General features: G+C 33.9%; 1 protein-coding gene across 1 annotated transcript; it reads left to right on the top strand.

Annotated features, from left to right (window-relative positions):
* Positions 1-5,737: 5,737 nt before the first annotated feature.
* On the top strand, positions 5,738-16,722 carry LOC112000039 (uncharacterized). The gene is made up of 20 exons (XM_065780087.1): positions 5,738-5,871; positions 6,493-6,579; positions 6,686-6,754; positions 6,859-6,991; positions 7,094-7,140; positions 7,276-7,362; positions 8,950-9,011; positions 9,656-9,698; positions 9,799-9,879; positions 10,691-10,807; positions 11,765-11,870; positions 12,599-12,662; positions 12,913-12,955; positions 13,134-13,394; positions 13,519-13,680; positions 14,287-14,427; positions 15,229-15,375; positions 15,653-15,739; positions 16,215-16,283; positions 16,389-16,722. The coding sequence occupies exons 1-20, from the start codon at positions 5,740-5,742 to the stop codon at positions 16,473-16,475; spliced, it is 2,025 nt and encodes a 674-aa protein (XP_065636159.1). The 5' UTR covers positions 5,738-5,739; the 3' UTR covers positions 16,476-16,722.
* Positions 16,723-17,733: the final 1,011 nt, after the last annotated feature.

Here is a 17,733-nt window from a genome sequence, read left to right as displayed (position 1 = left end):
AAGGTGTTTTGCTCACTTTATTGACATAATTGTTGCCTTATATTTTAAAATTTTAGACCAATATCATCTTTAAAAAATATATATTTTTAAAGCCTTTTCAGGGTGACATTTTTGGTAGGTTTAAGGACACCATTTTCACAATTATTGACGTGGTTTGTTGTGACTTATTTATGATAAAAATTGTATCAATTAGACCTAAATGCGAAAATGATATTACTCTTATCACAACTTACCACCTTAACAAATTTTATGTCATTAACCTTATTAAGATATTTTGGGACTAAAGTTTTGTCGTTATTGTAGCATTATCGTGACATTCTCTCTCTTTAAAGTTGTGCAAGGCATTAAGCATACATTCAATTTATAATATATATATATATATATCTTGTTGGAGTAGAGAAAAAAGAAAAGAAAAGACTCAAGGCCTTAGCCCTTGCAACAAACAGCGACCAGCCAACCAGTTTATTGATTCACCAATTTGACAAAGGCAAAAGAGAATACACATACACTTCTTTTTAAAATCTCAAAGTAAACATCTTCATCACTTGCTTACAAGTTCTTGGATGTTCATCCCACCACATAGGCCAGTACCAAAAAAACATTGAGTTGCAAAAGCAGTGGCAAATTTGTAATGAAAGCAAATCTGGCTTCAAATTTTTTTAAAAAAAATTTGGGGTAAACCTAAGATATAGTCCTTCCCAAAAAAATAAAATTAAAAAAAAAAAAAAATGATATAGTGTCATACATAGGGATGGCAATTTTGCCTTGCCCCGCTTAACCCACCCCTCCCCGTTTCGCCTCACACGGGTTTTCTTCACCCCACAAAGGTGGTGGGGCAGGGATGGGGCAAGATTTTAACCCCACACCACAGGGCGGGGTGGGGATGGGTTTAGACTTTTTAGACCCACCCCGCCCCGTCCTAATGTGGTTATCTACCTTTATTTTGTTATGTGTTATATTATGAGATTTTTTTTTTTTTTTTTGGTGATTGTCTTGTTAAACACTTGGATATATTATTTAATTTTTTCTAAAAATTGATTAGATTTGATGGGATAAATTTAGTTGTAATTTCAAGTATATTTTTATTAATGAAATAGGTTTCATTAAAAATTTTATACTAATTGTAGGGCAAATTAATAAAAAGTGGAGTTTTGCAGGTTGGGGCTGGGCTTCACGGGGCCCCAGGAGGCAAGGATGGGATGAGAAAGTTTTCCCCATCATGCGGGGCGGGGCAGGAATGGGGCAAGACAAAACCATGAGGGGCGGGGACGAAGACCCCATCCTTCGGCCCAACCCAGCCCTGCCCCATTGCCATCCCTAGTCATACATCAAGTTACTCAATTAACTCATCAAAAAAAGAAAAGCTACTCAATTAAATTTAACACTTGGTTGCATTAACTAATAAGAATACTGTTGTCTTTTCTAAGAATAATGAAATTTAATAAACTTAATCTAGTCTTATGTCTTGGTATATGAATAATTTAAAGCACATTTAATCATTATGTATTAGTTGTAGAGTGAGACTCAGGAATATGATTTTACAGAATCTGCCAAACCCTTCGCTGAGTTTCATTCTCAAATGCCTCTAAAAACTGATGATTAAGTTGTGATAGCTCAATAATTTAAATGTTTAGTGAATAATCAAGGACTTTTGTCATGAATAAAAGCTTTCTATGAGAATAACAAACTAAATGGATAAAACACCGTTTGATCAAAATGCAATATGTAGTACAAATGTGATAAAATCTGTAGTAAAAAATTGTGTAAATTTTTTTTTGCTTGTACAACATGTCCCAGCAAGCCCAAACTATACTAAAAAGAGATTAACAAAAAATAAAGGAACTAAAAATAACAATTTTGTTTTTGAAAGCCTTTAGTTCGAAGAGAGAGAGAGAGAGAGATAATAAAAGTGCGACGATGCTCTTTTTATTATTATTTTGAGTTTAATGTAATTTTTCAACTTGAATTTATCTATTGTTAGTGAGATTACACAGGAATGAATTTTTAAGAAATTAAAATTTAGGATTTAAAAATAAGTAAACTGCTAAGTTTAGCGTGTGCTAATTTTTAGAAAAAAATTGTATTAAACGTGAAGAAATGCTACATGCACAACATTTTTACAATATTTTTCACAACAAATCATAGGTGGTTAGTTGTTATTGGTTCAAATTACATGCATGAGTAGGGCTGTCCACGGGTTGAGCCGGGTCGATTTTAGACCCAACCCGGACCCGACCCATCAGCGTCAGGTGGGAGGCGGAGGGACCCGAAACCGACCACCGGCATCCATCGGTTGAGTCGGTTACGGGTTCGGTGATGATCGGGTCAGTTCGGTCAGTGGAGAGAGTCACCGGATCCTGCAAACGTCGCCGGGATCTTTAAAAACTTCGCCGAAATTTGCAAAAACTTCGCCAGAATCTGCAAAAACTCACTCCATTTGCACCGAAAATCACCGAGATCACGAGATCACCACCGCATCTAGACGGAGAACTCGAGATCTCCACTCGATCTGGGCGGAAATCGCAAGATCTACACCGAATCTGGGCGAAGAACTCAAGATCTCCACCGGATCTAGGCATAGAAAGGGAGATCTCCACTAAAACTGGGCTGATTTGAGAGAGAAAATGAGGAAAATCTTGTGAAATCTACCTATTCTTCGATCGGGTCGGTCAGCTTTCGGTTCAGGTCGGGTGAAATCTACCTATTCTTCACACAAAATAATCGGCTCAGGTCAGTCGACTTTCGGTTTGGGTGGCGGTGGGTCAGGTGGTTCCAGTGAGTCGAGCGGGTCCTGGACACCCCTATGCATGAGATATATTCAAATAGAAAGTGTGCTAATTTTTAGGGAAAAAAAAATTTATCTAGTAGTTTTTTTTTTTTTTTTTAATTTTGTTGAATTACAATTTTAACTCTATTTTTTATTTGTTAAGAATGAGGATTATCTAATTAGTTTAGAGATATTTTTGACATTTTCCAAAACCATAACTAACTTTTTGAATTCTCTTAATATATAAAGATAATGAATAATGATATTAGTGCATTTGCTATTTTGGCCCCAACAATGCAAAATATAAAAGGCTATCAATTTTACACATTCAATATCAAAATCACCTACGTCAGTCAAGCTAAAAATGTGTAAATTTACAAAATTGCTACAGTAACTTTGTAAATTTACACTAATACTATTTATTTTGCATATTCATTCTATACATATCCCGATGCTGAAGAAAGAGAATGGATAATGATTATTTTGTGTGAAGAAAGAAAAGCAATTAAAAAAATCAAGAATTTTTTTTTTATTTTAATGTAATTTAGTATAAAATAAATAATTTGATCTGGAGTTTTTTGAAAAAAGAGTATTTAAAATAGAAAAAGTAAGTTCTTATATTAAAACTAAACTTATCACACGTGCTATGCACGTGCAATAATACTCTTTTGTATTTATTTGTTCTTTTTGTTAGTGTTATAATGTTTAAAAATGATATATATATAACGGTGTGCTTTATTTTTAAATAAAGAGATAAGATAAGGTAAAATAATGTTAAAAAATGAGATAGAGATAATGTCCTAAGTTTTAGGTTGAATGGAGAAGATAAAGAAAAAAACCTAAAATTTAAGAACAGTAAATTACTATTTTAACTAGTTTGTGTTTGTTAATTTAAAATTATTTAACTAAGAGATATGGGTATTTTAGATAGTTTAAGAATTTGTGTGAGGGTATTTTAATACACAAAATGTTGAAATACAAATAGGGAATCCTATTAATAAATTACTAGCCTCATCACACATACTCCACACGTGCGATGAGAATCTTTTTTTATAAAGTGATATATAAATAATGGTGTACTTTATTTTTAAAGAAAGAGATAAGATAAGTTAGAATAATGTTAAAAATGAGATAGAGATAATGTCCTAAGTTTTAGGCCGAATGGAGAAGATAAAGGAAAACACCTAAAATTTAAGAACAGCAAATTACTCTTTTAACTATTTTGTGTTTTTTAATTTAAAATTATTTAACTAAGAGATAGGGGTATTTTAGAGAATTTAAGAATTTGTGTGAAGGTATTTTAATACGCAAAATGTTGAAACACAAATAGGAAATCCTATTAATAAATTACTAGCCTTATCACACGCACTCCGCACATGCGATAAGACAATTTTTTTTTTTTGAGTTTAATATAATTTTTCAATTTGAATTTATTTATTGTTAGTGAGGTTACACATGAATGAATTTGAAATGAAGTAAATTGTTGGATTTAATGCGTACTAGTTTTTAGGAAAAAAAAAATGTATCAAACGTATGTGAGATATGTTTAGATAAAGAGTATGCTAATTTTTAGGATTTTTTTTTTTCTTTAGGGGCTTGGAGCAAATGAAGCCTTTCTTCTTTGCCCTTGCCCTTGGCCTGGTCTCGACCCCCTTTTGCTAAGTACTTTTAATCTAATAGGCAAGCTGCCTATTTCATCTCTAAGCCTTGGACATTTTGGCATAGGTTGAAGCCCTTTCATGAAATTGAAGAGTCGGTCCTCTTCTGTCATATCAAAAATGTGCAAGGAGAACTATGAAAGTTTTTTTTTTTTTTGAGAAAGAAACTGATGGATTTTATTAATAAAATTCAACTACATCCAATTGTAAAATCGAATCAATATGAGATGGGACATCTTCCATCAATACTTGAAAATCTGGTATGCATAATGCATTTTTAGCTAGACTATGAGCAACCCCATTGTCGTTTCTCTTCATGTGAGAATACAACAATCCTTCTCTACGAACATGTGAAAACCTAATACAATGAAATAAACTTGCAAAACATTTAACATCACGACTAAGTAAACCAAAGGATTCCAAAGACTACGAATCTGCATTCAAAGCGTTCATTGCAATCTTTGAAACTCCCTCTAAGGCAACATCTTCCAAACTCAAATCAGCATCAAACTGTAAAACTTTCGATATAGCCAAAGTTTCAAGCTCTATGACTGTTAAGGAGAGAGAGATGATTCCGACCATGTGTGCCAAGCCTTTTCCTTGGCATTCTCAAATGATCACTCCAATCCTTGCCCTATCTTTTTCTTGAAACATTGTATCGATATAATTGATACCCGAACCCTCCACAATTACATCAATAGTCGATCTCCACACTATGAAAGTTGGCCTTCACATACTTGCGTGGGTAGTTTTTGTAATTGTTTTTTAATTTTGTTGAATTAAAATTTTAACCCTATTTTTTTAAGAATAAAAGTTTATAGCCCATGTTACATTGGGCCATTATTAAAGTGCATTATCCTTGGGCCCAATTCAAAGGCCTCCCGCCAGATTTCTGGGGCATCCAAAACGGTTCGTTTAATAAACATAAAAACGACACCGTCAAAGGCCCTAACGCCGTCGTTTATATTTGCTCTTACTCTCTGCATTCAGAGCTAGCCGCAGTTTGTGAAAATGGGGAAGAAAACGAAGAAGCCCGGAAAAGGCAAAGAGAAAACAGTGAAGAAAACAGCCAAAGCTGAGGAGAAGAGAGCTCGCAGAGAGTCCAAGAAGCTCTCTCCCGAAGATGACATCGATGCCATTTTGGTATTCATTTTTGAATTCTTGTGAAAATTGTTTAAAATTTTGCGATATCTTCTGTTTGTTTCACTGGAAAATTTTTGAGAGAAAAATGGGTCCTGAAGCTTTTGTGTGTTGAAGTTATATTGGGTTGGAGTTCAATTTTGGGACTGCTATGTTATATGTTTAGTTGTGAAAATGGGGAAGAAAACGAAGAAGCCCGGAAAAGGCAAAGAGAAAACAGTGAAGAAAACAGCCAAAGCTGAGGAGAAGAGAGCTCGCAGAGAGTCCAAGAAGCTCTCTCCCGAAGATGACATCGATGCCATTTTGGTATTCATTTTTGAATTCTTGTGAAAATTGTTTAAAATTTTGCGATATCTTCTGTTTGTTTCACTGGAAAATTTTTGAGAGAAAAATGGGTCCTGAAGCTTTTGTGTGTTGAAGTTATATTGGGTTGGAGTTCAATTTTGGGACTGCTATGTTATATGTTTAGAATTATCAAATTGTGTTTTATTTTGGAGATTATTTTGTTTGTTTCAATGGATTTTTTTTTTTTGAGAGAAATTGTGTATTGTAGAATTATATTTTGGTGGGAGTTGAATTATGGGACTGATATGTTATATGTTTAGACTTAATGGGTTTATGTCAGAAAGAGATTTTATGTGTCAAATTTATGATTGGTTTGTGAATTGAATTGTTATGTTTTAATATGTGTTGGTTTAATGTAGGCTTCTTCAAGAAAAGCAATGTAAGTAGTGAATGTTATTGTTGAAGTGTCTAAACATGTTTCTAGACATGTTTTATGTTTATTTTAAAACATCTTTAAAAATCAAAGTACACTGAGGACACACATGAAGAGTGTCCCTGAAGTGTCTGAGTTTAACACGACACGCCAAGGATTTTGGAGGGTTGGAGTTTCTTAGATTGTATTGTGTGTATTTGGTTTCACAGTTGAGTATACAAAAGGAGGAGGCAAAGAAGAAGGAAGTCCATGTTGAGGAGAATGTCCCAGCACCATCTCCCCGATCCAACTGTTCGGTAATGCACTTACTTGTAGCTGTTATTGATTTTGTTGAGTTGGCCTTTCTTTTACTTTTTACATGTTAGATTGATTCTTTGATGATTGTTCTGAATTATTGTGTAGCTAAACATAAATCCTTTGAAAGAGACAGAATTGATCCTTTATGGGGGTGAATTCTACAATGGCAACAAGGTTAGTTCTTGAAATCCACGAGTGTAATCATCTATTTTAGTTTGAAGACAAATGATTTTTCTGTTTTACTCACACTAATACTAAGTGAATTTGAATTGTTGCAGACATTTGTGTATGGTGATCTTTACCGGTATGATGTGGAAAAGCAGGAATGGAAGTTAATTACAAGTCCTAATAGTCCACCTCCTCGTAGTGCTCACCAAGCAGTTGCTTGGAAGAATAATCTCTATATCTTTGGTAAACTGACAGCATTTTGGCTTAATATGTACAACCATGCAGACATCCACAAATATTGCACCACATATATAGTTACATTCTTTTTTTCTTTTTTTTCATTAGGTGGTGAGTTTACATCCCCAAATCAAGAGAGGTTCCATCACTACAAGGTGAATCTTCTGTCATATTGCTTCTTTTCAAGAATGCATGGTTGATTAAAGTTTGGGTTTTGAACTGTTGTACCTATATATCAGTTTGTTTTGTGCCTAAGTTAATAATCATGCCTTTCAATTTTGTTGGCATAGGACTTTTGGACGTTGGACCTGAAAACAAACCAATGGGAACAGATAAATCTAAAAGGTTGCCCTAGTCCACGCTCAGGTCATCGAATGGTAAGTTCATGTCACTTCAGATTGACACGTACATCACTTATTCTTTTAGGATCTCAACAATATCAATTTCAACCCATAGGGGCTTGTATGTGAAGTTTATGTAAAGATGCACCATCATGTATTAAATGAGTAAATGAAGCTGAATTCTTATATGAATAAAAAAACATGACATGAGAGAATTAGGAAATGTGTCAATTGGAATTAATTTAATTTTGAAGAATGGATTTGTAACTTCGTTTGACTTGATATAGGCTGAAAACAAACTAGAAGTAATAATTGATGACCTCTTAACAATTCTGCTTCTGTACTCAATAACCATCTGAGCCTGCCCTAAAATAATGTTGTTGAATATGAATGTATATTATAATTTATGGTATGGTTAACAATTGCAAATTTTCAATTATAATAGTAATAATTATTATTATTTTATATGAAAAATAACAAATTAAATGAAGCAGTAAAACTTCTGCAAATTGTAGTTCATGATTCAGTGTATTACATAGTCAATGTTTATGGTTTCATATGGTGTTGATTTTAAATGACATGCTACCACAGTTTCAATTACATCCAGTTTGAAACTTAAAAAAGATAATAGCAAGGACCAAAGCACTTTGCTATCAAAATATAGTTAGGTTGAACAATCCACTCAAGTTCTATTTACTTCATATTTCAAGTATTGCAGTTGTAATTAGAACTTTTTTGATCATATTAGTTTGTCATCTCTTTCTTTTAAATTTGGTCTAGATAAGTTAGGAGCATATATTAATTAGAAAAGTCCTGCATGTATTAGAAAGCTAGAAAAGTGAGAGCCAAGCTGGTCGGTTCTCATCAATGCTATAGAATTGGTTGACTCTCTAGTCTCTTTGTTAATGCATCAAGTTTGTGCCATTTAGGCTGGGTTTGGATAGTAACGCATTTGCGTTGCTATCTGCGTCTGCGTTTCCATGGGTGGGTCCCATGCACTGTTCACGGGACTTGTAAGTACCTCTTTCAACAAATATAACTTCTAAACTGGGTCTCACGACACTATTTACACATTTAAAAATTATTTTGCTACACTGTTTTCAGTTTTCAGCAATAAGCGGTATCCAAATAGACCCTTAGATTCTCAAAGAGTTAGCAAATTGTTCTCAGCACTTGTTGTAGAGCCTTCATCAAGATGTTTATTAGTTAGTTGTATTGTAATTTAATAACTATATCTTCATTCATTATTGCACAGATTTGTTATGGCTTGTGTGATTAATTTCACATTTTTTTTTTATTGTTTGGTGTTGGTTTCTTGCTAATTTAACTCTTTGGATTCTTGCATCTCTCTCTGTCTCTCTCTTCATTACACTTTGACCCCTAACATGCTGATCACCATATGCATGCTCACAAGTATTTATTTTTTCCTGTCTAGTTGAATAACTAATTTTTAGACTTCTCAGCTTTATGTATTGCTCAAATGCTTTCTAAATGTCATCCATTTTTTGGTAGTTGATGCCTATATAGGTTTTGATACATTTTCATAATACATGTATTAGTCCTGTCTTTTAATCTCATATGGTCTTTGTTCTTTTTCAATAATTTTATTTGATTCTGTTACAGGTTTTATACAAGCACAAGATTATTGTTTTCGGTGGATTCTATGACACTCTTAGAGAAGTGAGGTTGTTGATGGGTCTTTATCAACGTTATTGAAGGTTTCATCATTGTTAACTGATGCATTTGTGTTGATTGTCTACTTGAATTTTTAAGACCCTGTCCTAAACCACAAAAGAGACTCTAAGTCAAGCTTGTTTTGTTGCATAACTGTTTCTATAAAAATTAATAGAGAAATGTAACCACATTAGGGACTCTAATCATGAGTTTGATTTGTTGAAAATATTTATGCCCTTCTTGATACTATATCTTTTTGGTTAGGATATTCATAAAATTTTTGTGCCTAACGGATGAGGTTTCATAACGTTTTGCATAAGGAGGAATCCAGATTCAATAATTTATGAATTTGAACGTAATCTAACTGAACCAAGGATCAGAACTTTGTTGTCTTGTCTTGCATGCCTGTCAGTTGTAGCATAATTGGAGATTCTAAGCTTTCAAATACTTCGTTATTGTTTCAATACACATTGTCAACTATTTAACATAAAAACTATTATGTCTGTCTCTCTGCTTGATTTGTTTCCTCCATCTAGGAAGAGAATGAGTTTATTTTTAAACGTGTTTGGTAATAAAGGCTAATCAGTTTGTATGAACTTAATAGTACTTCTTTATGCCATATCATTAATGAAGCTGTTTAACTCCATATGTGCAGGTATTATAACGATTTGTATGTATTTGACCTGGATCAGTACAAGGTGCACATTTTTGGCCTCTGTTGTAGGAGGCTAGTGTTATACTTATCTGTTACGTTCCCATCTATCATTTAACCAATGCTAATGAAATGTTGCATTGTAGTGGCAAGAAGTAAAGCCTAGTCCTGGATCCATGTGGCCAAGTGCTCGTAGTGGTTTTCAGTTTTTTGTTAACCAAGATGAGGTGAGTGATTTAGAATGCACTTTGTTATGGTAGCTATGGAGCTATTCCCTACTTTATTTGTTATTTTAGATCTGTCATACTCTGCCTAAGATGTGCTACAAAGTCCAGGGCATATAATTATCATTCAGAATGTCAAATTTTATTAGAGTTAAAGAGGAATTTATGTACTTTTATGGGTATTTTTGAATTTTGTCATGTCCCAGCATTAATTGGAGTTGTTCAGAAACAATTTACTTATAAAAAATATTACAATTATCCCTTGGTATGAGCAATGACTTTTTATGTTGGTATATTTCCTTCTTCGATATGATTCCTAGGTTCTCTGAGGGAAATTGAAATCCATATGGAGGTGATTTAGGGTTTCTAGAAATTTTATTGACTTGGGCGGTCAGAGTTTGACGCATACCAGTAAGGTTGGTTCTTGATCTAGGATAGAGTCACTATCACTATCCCCCCACCTCTCTTCGGAAAAAAAAAAAAAGAAAAAGAAAAAAGGTTGTTAATGACTGATTAATTAGTTTTAAGTAATTCGCTTGTTGAACAATGCAATGCTTGCATTTGTATCCATTTTGCTTGTATTAGCCTGAAAGATGTAAGCTGCTTTCTGATATAAGATTTTCCTTATTGTTGGTTTGCAGACTTGAGTTTTTAAATTATCATTAATAATTATCAAATAAAAATGCATTGTCTTTACCATTTATTGTCCTTTTCAATGAATTTGACTTTGTCATCTTTTCTGCCACCTCTGAATTGAAGTGTTTTCAGGAGAAAAAAAAAACTATATATTTACAGAGTTCCTTTGGCTTTGCAGATTTTCTTATATGGTGGCTATTCCAAAGAAGTTTCATCTGATAAGAGCAGCTCTGAGAAAGGAATTGTTCATTCAGACATGTGGTCACTTGATCCTAGAACTTGGGAATGGAACAAGGTCCATAACCTCAATGCTTTTCTTGTTTTTCGATGAACATGTAGAAGTGTAATAGAATGGAAAGGCAAGCATGATTTTTTTATGGTAACGGACACAATTACAAAGGAACCACCTTCACTTCACCATCTGTCCATAAAAAACAGAGGATGATCTTCCAAATGTTCTAACAAAATCATCTTTTCTTTTTTGTGCTAAGCTTAACAAAATCATGTTATATTTAATTTGTATCACTGACTATTTTATTGAGAGCTGGGAAGGAACACAAGTGTGCTCTTTGACCCAAAGGCATTTTGTCTAACCTACAGTCAGGTTATACTGTAAAGAGTGTGAGTTGTCTTTAGCCTTTTTCTTCTTAATGAAGAAACAGAAGTTATTACCCTACAACTAATGCCCAGCAAGGCAATGGTAACATTCTAGGATTATTCTGTAGTCCTCTATAAGCAGACCCACTTGACACAATCAAACTATTGTCTAGATCCTTATTAATTGATTCTTTGGCATATGTGTTGCATATTTATAGCTGTCGTTATGACCATGATTTTCCATTCTGTTTTCTTTATATTTAAATGGAAAATTATTTTTCCCTTATTTCTTTGTCTTGTTTCTCTGATAAAAGTATTATATATGCATAGAACACTTTGATTTTATTTCATTTATGGAAATTCAACCGTGCTTGTGGGTGTACTATTCAGTCTAACTGTATTCACATCATCATAAGTAGGTTTAAGATGCTGCTGGCTCCTGAAAGTAGATAACTTATATGTTCTTGTCTCAGCCTTGTTTTAATGTTTTATAAAAATAGGTGACTTAAGAAATATGAGCAAACAACTTCTGTGCTGCTCATATCAACTTTTCCTGAAATTAAAGTTATCATTATCTTATTAAGATCTCTTTTGTTGAGATTGTTGCTATGAATGTGTTTTTTTATTGTTGCTAATATCATTTCCTTTGTAATAGGTTAAGAAAAGTGGGATGCCTCCGGGGCCTCGTGCTGGGTTTACCATGTGTATTCATAAGAGGCGGGCCTTGCTATTTGGTGGTGTGGTGGACATGGAAGTTCAAGGTTAGTTGTTCTGGTCTGTGTGCTTGGTTTTCCTTTACATCCACTTGTCATAGCATATATGTGCATGTATGGCATGCTTTGTTGTACAGATATCATGTGAAACTAATCCTAAGTAATTGAACTGCAAATCCTCGTCAATTGCTCCCTTGCATATTGTCAATCCTTAATTTAAAATGGTCACTCCTAGACCTGTTTGTCACCTATCAAAGCTCATAAGAATGTTAAAAACTACTTTATTTATATTCTCTACTCCCTCACGTGCTTGAATTTGTAACCTACTGTTGTCACTTTAAAAACCATCTGTATACCCTTGAACCTTTGTTTGATGGTAAAAGGACAGGATCAGTGATGAAAATGCTTGTGAGATGATAGTGATAGCAACAACTGTGTACTGACGGCAGGGTTATGTTTGGTCAAGAATAATACATGCATTGGTGAGAAGTGAAATGGTTTTGTTCAATGTACTAATCAAGACTGAAAAAAAGGAAATGAGAATTAAGTTAGGGAGTAAAACTTGTTTGTCTGTGTTTTAATGAATAACACTGCATGAGGCTAAAACAACATTGCAAAATATAAGTGGTGTGACTGACCTCAAAGTATCAGGTTTGATGACTAAATGTGTTCACTACATCACGTTATATTCTTGCTTCCTGTACAGTTGAAGTCTCTGACTTTGTGATTGTCTGTCTTTTTATGGGCCGGTGCCTTTCTTCCCCCCAAATGTGCAGGTGATGTTATAATGAGCTTGTTTCTGAATGAACTTTATGGCTTCCAGATAGACAGCCGTCGGTGGTAAGTTCTACCTGACAATATTTTTGTAATGGTTCAGTTATTCCAAGACATATTATGTGTTTACATCTTTTATGTATAGGTATAGCGCTGTCATGATATTCAGTTTTGGCTCTATATCTTGCTTCATTTCTCTAATTATTTGCAATAATGAATGATTTTTTATTTTAAATAAAGGTAATGACTACTTTAGTTGTGAATGTCATTTTGTAGATCATGCTACTTACTGAATATGTTAATACACTGTATATAGGTATCCATTGGAGCTACGAAAGGAAAAGTCAACGAAAGATAAGGTATACTCTGTTTATCTTATAATAATATGGTATAGGAAAAATATTTAATCTGGATATCTCCCGGATACATTACCTATAAAGTTTGTGTTCACATTCTCTGGGTATAAAAAATAGAAGTCATTCATTTAATACTGCTTTTGTTTTAATATTGGCTACCTTCTGCATTGGTGTTTTTCAGTTAAAAAAAAGTTGTGGGCAGAAAGATATGGATGTGGATCTTGATGGTAAGATTAACCCAATTGAACAAGAGGAGTGTGCAGCAAATGATGATGAGAATTCAGAGTGCCAAGCAGGTGACATGGAGACCAACCTTGATGAGATATCTCAGCATATGGCAACAGCCGTGACTGTTGATAATGGAGGGTTGACTGCCAAATCTGGTGGAAAGCCTCATGAATCTGGTGCTAAATTGGAAATGCAGAATTCTGATTTGGCAGAGGTTTGTAATGCTGGATTGAGATTTTTTCACATGCTTTTAGTGTCTTTCAACTATTGGATTATTAACCCAATATGCATTTAGGTTTATTCAATTATTGGATCATTAATTCAGTGCAAACTTTTAGGTAGTGAAACCTTGTGGACGCATTAACTCCTGCATGGTTGTTGGAAGAGATACATTATATATATATGGGGGCATGATGGAAGTTAAAGATCAAGAAATTACACTCGATGATCTGTATTCTCTTAATCTCAGCAAACTTGATGAATGGAAGTGCATCATTCCGGTTTGTTTCCTTTCCTTTCCTACATGTCAATGCTTATTTTTACTAATATTTAGATGTCTAAGTATGATGTGCTGTACCCTAGTCTTAAATGTTAATCATTTGTAATGTCACAGAAGCTTTAACTTCTGTAGTAGGGATGAATGTGTAGTTTCCTAAGTTCTCCAGTCTAAATTAGATGTGGAAAGGCTTTATCCTTTTTTTTTTTTTTTTTTTTTTTTTTTTTTTTTTTTTTTAAAGATATGTTTTAATGGACATTCTCTCTTCCCTTTATAATGAAAAATTGCATTTGTAAAGCCAATTTATTCCTGTTTGTACCCTGTCACTATTCTGAACCAATTCTTAAGGTTAAAAATGGCTAAATATGGGAATCAATTTAGAAATTATGCTATGCCTTTATTATGAGATTTCATGTCAAAACTGATGTGACTTACTTGTCATGCAAATATGAAAATGCACAATTAAAACTAGTTTTCTGAAATGTTGACTTTGCTAATATTATTTCTTTGCATGTTTAATTTGTTTGAATTTGAGAAATATTGCGAAGTGTATCATTTCTGATCCTTGCATTCTTCAATGCTTGACCATGCTTTTATTTTTCTGAGACAGGCATCAGAATCTGAATGGGTGGAAGCCGAGGATGAAGATGATGATGAAGGTGAAGATGAGGATGAAGATGATAGTGAAGATGACGATGAGGATGGCAACAGTGATGAGACTACTGATGATGATGATGATGATGATGTGGAGGTGCATCATATTTTCCTCATTCAGCAAAAGATAGTTGTGTTGTTTTATAGTTTAGGCATGCACCCTCTTTAACTTGTTAGCAGCAAGATTGAACCCTTCGTTTTGCCCTTCCCTTGCTTGAAATTTCAATATTTGAAACCTTGTTTCCTGTTTTCTCCTTCCTTATCTTCTTAAAACACAAATTTTGAGTATCCTTAATCTCATACTAAATGTGACATTTATCATCTTATTTTGATCCTCTAATATGAAGAGCATAGGTTTCACCTAGAAGCTTTTTTATTAGAAATTAATGCCTGCAGATACTGTCGCTGATAAAAATAAAATTCTACAATATTTTGATATTATTGAATCTTGAATACTTAACTTCTTGACCATAAAATAATATTCAAATATGCAATCTTATTTCTGAAACAGTTTTCTAGTTTTGAATATTATGATACAAATGATGAAGATGTTAAAGGCAAAGTCTCTTGTTTATTTATTTATTTATTTATTTTGCTGGGGGAGAGGGTGTTTGTTATGGTGAAAATTAAACTTGACTTTGTCCCTCCAATTCTAATTCATTTGTGATATGTTTGTGTGTGTGTGTGTGTGTGTGTGTGTGTGTGTAGGCAGTATGTGATTCAAACTCTCATGATCTTGTGTGTGTGTGTGTGTGTGTGAGAGAGAGAGATAGAGGGAGAGAGCTGCTGATGTGCTGATTAGAGGAGATGTTTTGGTTACTATTTCCTTATATTTAATAGAAGTTGAGAAGATGTGCCAGTTTATTTAAATTTGGTTCTCACTCTTCTATGCATATAGGCTAAAAATGATGGGTCCCTTCAAATGGGAGATGCGGTCGCTTTGATCAAAGGTCAAGGAAAGACTCTTCGAAGAAAGGAAAAACGGGCCAGGATAGAGCAGATCAGAGCCAGTTTAGGCCTTTCAGATTCGCAAAGAACCCCAGTGGTACTTTAACATATGTGGCTGTTTATTCAAGTATATAAATCATTTTCAGACTATGATTCTCGACTAGAAGAAACCTGACTTTGAAATATATGAACTGACTGCATGTTTACAGCATGAGGATGTAATTTATGTGGATTGTGTTTTGATTGCCCTTGCTGATTATAGCAGTCTTTACTTATTATGCAACTGAAGGCAGCTTTAGAGTTTGGACTCCTAATTTATCTCTCTTCATCCCATAAATTTGTCAACTGATAGCTTGTCATCTTTCTGCATGAAGCCTGGAGAATCATTGAGGGATTTCTATAAGCGTACAAATATGTACTGGCAAATGGCGGCTCATGAACATACTCAACATACTGGAAAGGTCTATTCTTTCCCCCTAAATAAATCCAACTATATACAGTTCTGTTCTCTCTAGGAAATACCTGCTACATGTTATCTCTTCGCCCTTTTGTTGCTCTTTTACTGTTGGCTAATTATTGGTGTTGGATCAATTAAAACAGCTTTACTTATCAAAGTGTTTAGCCCCATTTTCAATTTTTTAGTAAAACATAAAAAATACTAATAAATGGTATCAGATTTTATTAGTTCTGCAAGAAAGACCCAGGTCTAGTCCACTTACAATTGGAGGAAACAAGTATCATAAAGTACTTTTGAATCAAAGTGGCAATTTTAATGGGTTTGTGTGGAAGGGGATCCTTCAGTTTAAATTTGATCTCAAACCTTTTTAACCCCATTTTTGTTGAGTCCTCAAGTAAAAGTGCAGAGCCAGGTTGTAACTGGATGTAATATTGAATGTCTTTATGGATGTCTGACATAATATTGTCTTGGCCTTGCAGGAGCTTCGCAAGGATGGTTTTGATCTTGCTGAGTCTCGATACAAGGAGCTTAAACCCATTCTTGATGAGGTAATATTTTTGATTTGTATCTCAAGGTTCGCATAGCAATTCTGCCTGTGAATAAGACCATTCAAACTTACAAAAAATTTTCTTTTCTTTGCATGTATAATGCAGCTGGCCATATTAGAGGCCGAGCAGAAGGCTGAAGAGGCAGAAGGGGCTGAAACTAGTTCAAGAAAGAGAGGCAAGAAAAAAAATTAAGAATTAAAACCTTTACAGTTTTGAATATGCTTTGAAGCTATGTATGATGTATTTGTTTGTTTTAGTAGTAAAATTATTATTGTCATTTCATGAATGTGCTGTGTGCTCTGTGTCTCTCTTATGTAAACACAGATAGATGATCCCATTATTGTGACACTCGGTATATGAGAAATTTTGTGAAATCTGTAATAGACAAGGTTTCTGAGCTAGTGAGGTATTGATCAGAAAATACCAGTATTTTCCCCTAGTGTCCTTGAAACCAAATATATCTCAAATATATCTCCATTTGATTTATAACAGATATCCCCCTTCTCAGGCTCTGAGTTCTTGTAATGGTTTGAGAACTTGGCAATCAAAATTTTCTGGAGTACCCTTGAAAAATTATTGCCTTAATTGCAATTTGTCTCCTTATACTATGACTTATGAGATCAAACTCAATTCTCCCACTATACCATAATTGTCTTTGACTTGAGTTAAGTCCAACAAGTTGTTTTTAACACAAAATTATTGGCTACTTGATTGAGCCAAAATAAAATAAAATGTCTATGAAGTTTTTCCCCCCTTCTCTCCTATAAAATTTGGACCGCATATTTGACATTTCAATAGTTGGAGATGGAGAAGAATTGAATTATAAATGTGTTTATTGAAAATACTAAAAAGTATCAACTAATTGAGATACAGTCTATGAGGCTTTTGGTGCTTTAATTTTGAAAGTTAAGAATACTCAAATTGACATATTTAATTGAGTGATCTTTTTACGTTTTATCTTTTTTTGTCTTTGAGAAACATTGAATGATCAAATTGAATTTACATAATAGTGGGAGGATCAAATTAATAATTTATTTTTTAAGAAAAGAGCTTTTTCTAATGTTTCTTTCTCTATGGAAGCTAACCTTCAGCCCAAAAAAAAAAAAATCTAGTAACGAGGTTTTTTTACTAGATTTTTTTTTTTTTTGGAAGAGAAAACTTTTAAAGAGTTTTGGACCTTGCAATGAGCCCTAATGCCAATGTGGACTGGACTTTTAAGTCAGTGAGCTTTACGCGATCTGAAGCCATCTCATAGCCTACGGGCTTTTCACCGTCTAGGATCCTGTAAAGTTAGGATTTGGGCTTCTGATTGCAATTGTAAGCTTGTAAGTCCACCAGGATGTAGGTTTATTAGGCCTTAATCGTCCACATTGGTGACTATCATGGCCTGCGTTTTTACTTTTTACCAACCCATAGAGCCACGAATCCGGACTACTGAAGGAACCCGTGA

This window comes from Quercus suber, unplaced genomic scaffold (genome assembly GCF_002906115.3).
Source record: "Quercus suber isolate HL8 unplaced genomic scaffold, Cork oak 2.0 scaffold_224, whole genome shotgun sequence".
NCBI lineage: Eukaryota > Viridiplantae > Streptophyta > Magnoliopsida > Fagales > Fagaceae > Quercus > Quercus suber.
Note: the sequence above shows the minus strand (reverse complement) of the source record. Positions and strands in the feature narration are given on the sequence as shown.

Excerpts from the sequence above, each read along its gene's own strand:
- LOC112000039 (XM_065780087.1), top strand. The coding sequence starts at position 5,740 with ATGGGGAAGAAAACGAAGAAGCCCGGAAAAGGCAAAGAGAAAACAGTG. Across the intron at positions 5,872-6,492 it reads ATGACATCGATGCCATTTTG|TTGAGTATACAAAAGGAGGA; the intron begins GTATTCATTTTT and ends TTGGTTTCACAG. Across the intron at positions 14,428-15,228 it reads ATGATGATGATGATGTGGAG|GCTAAAAATGATGGGTCCCT; the intron begins GTGCATCATATT and ends CTATGCATATAG.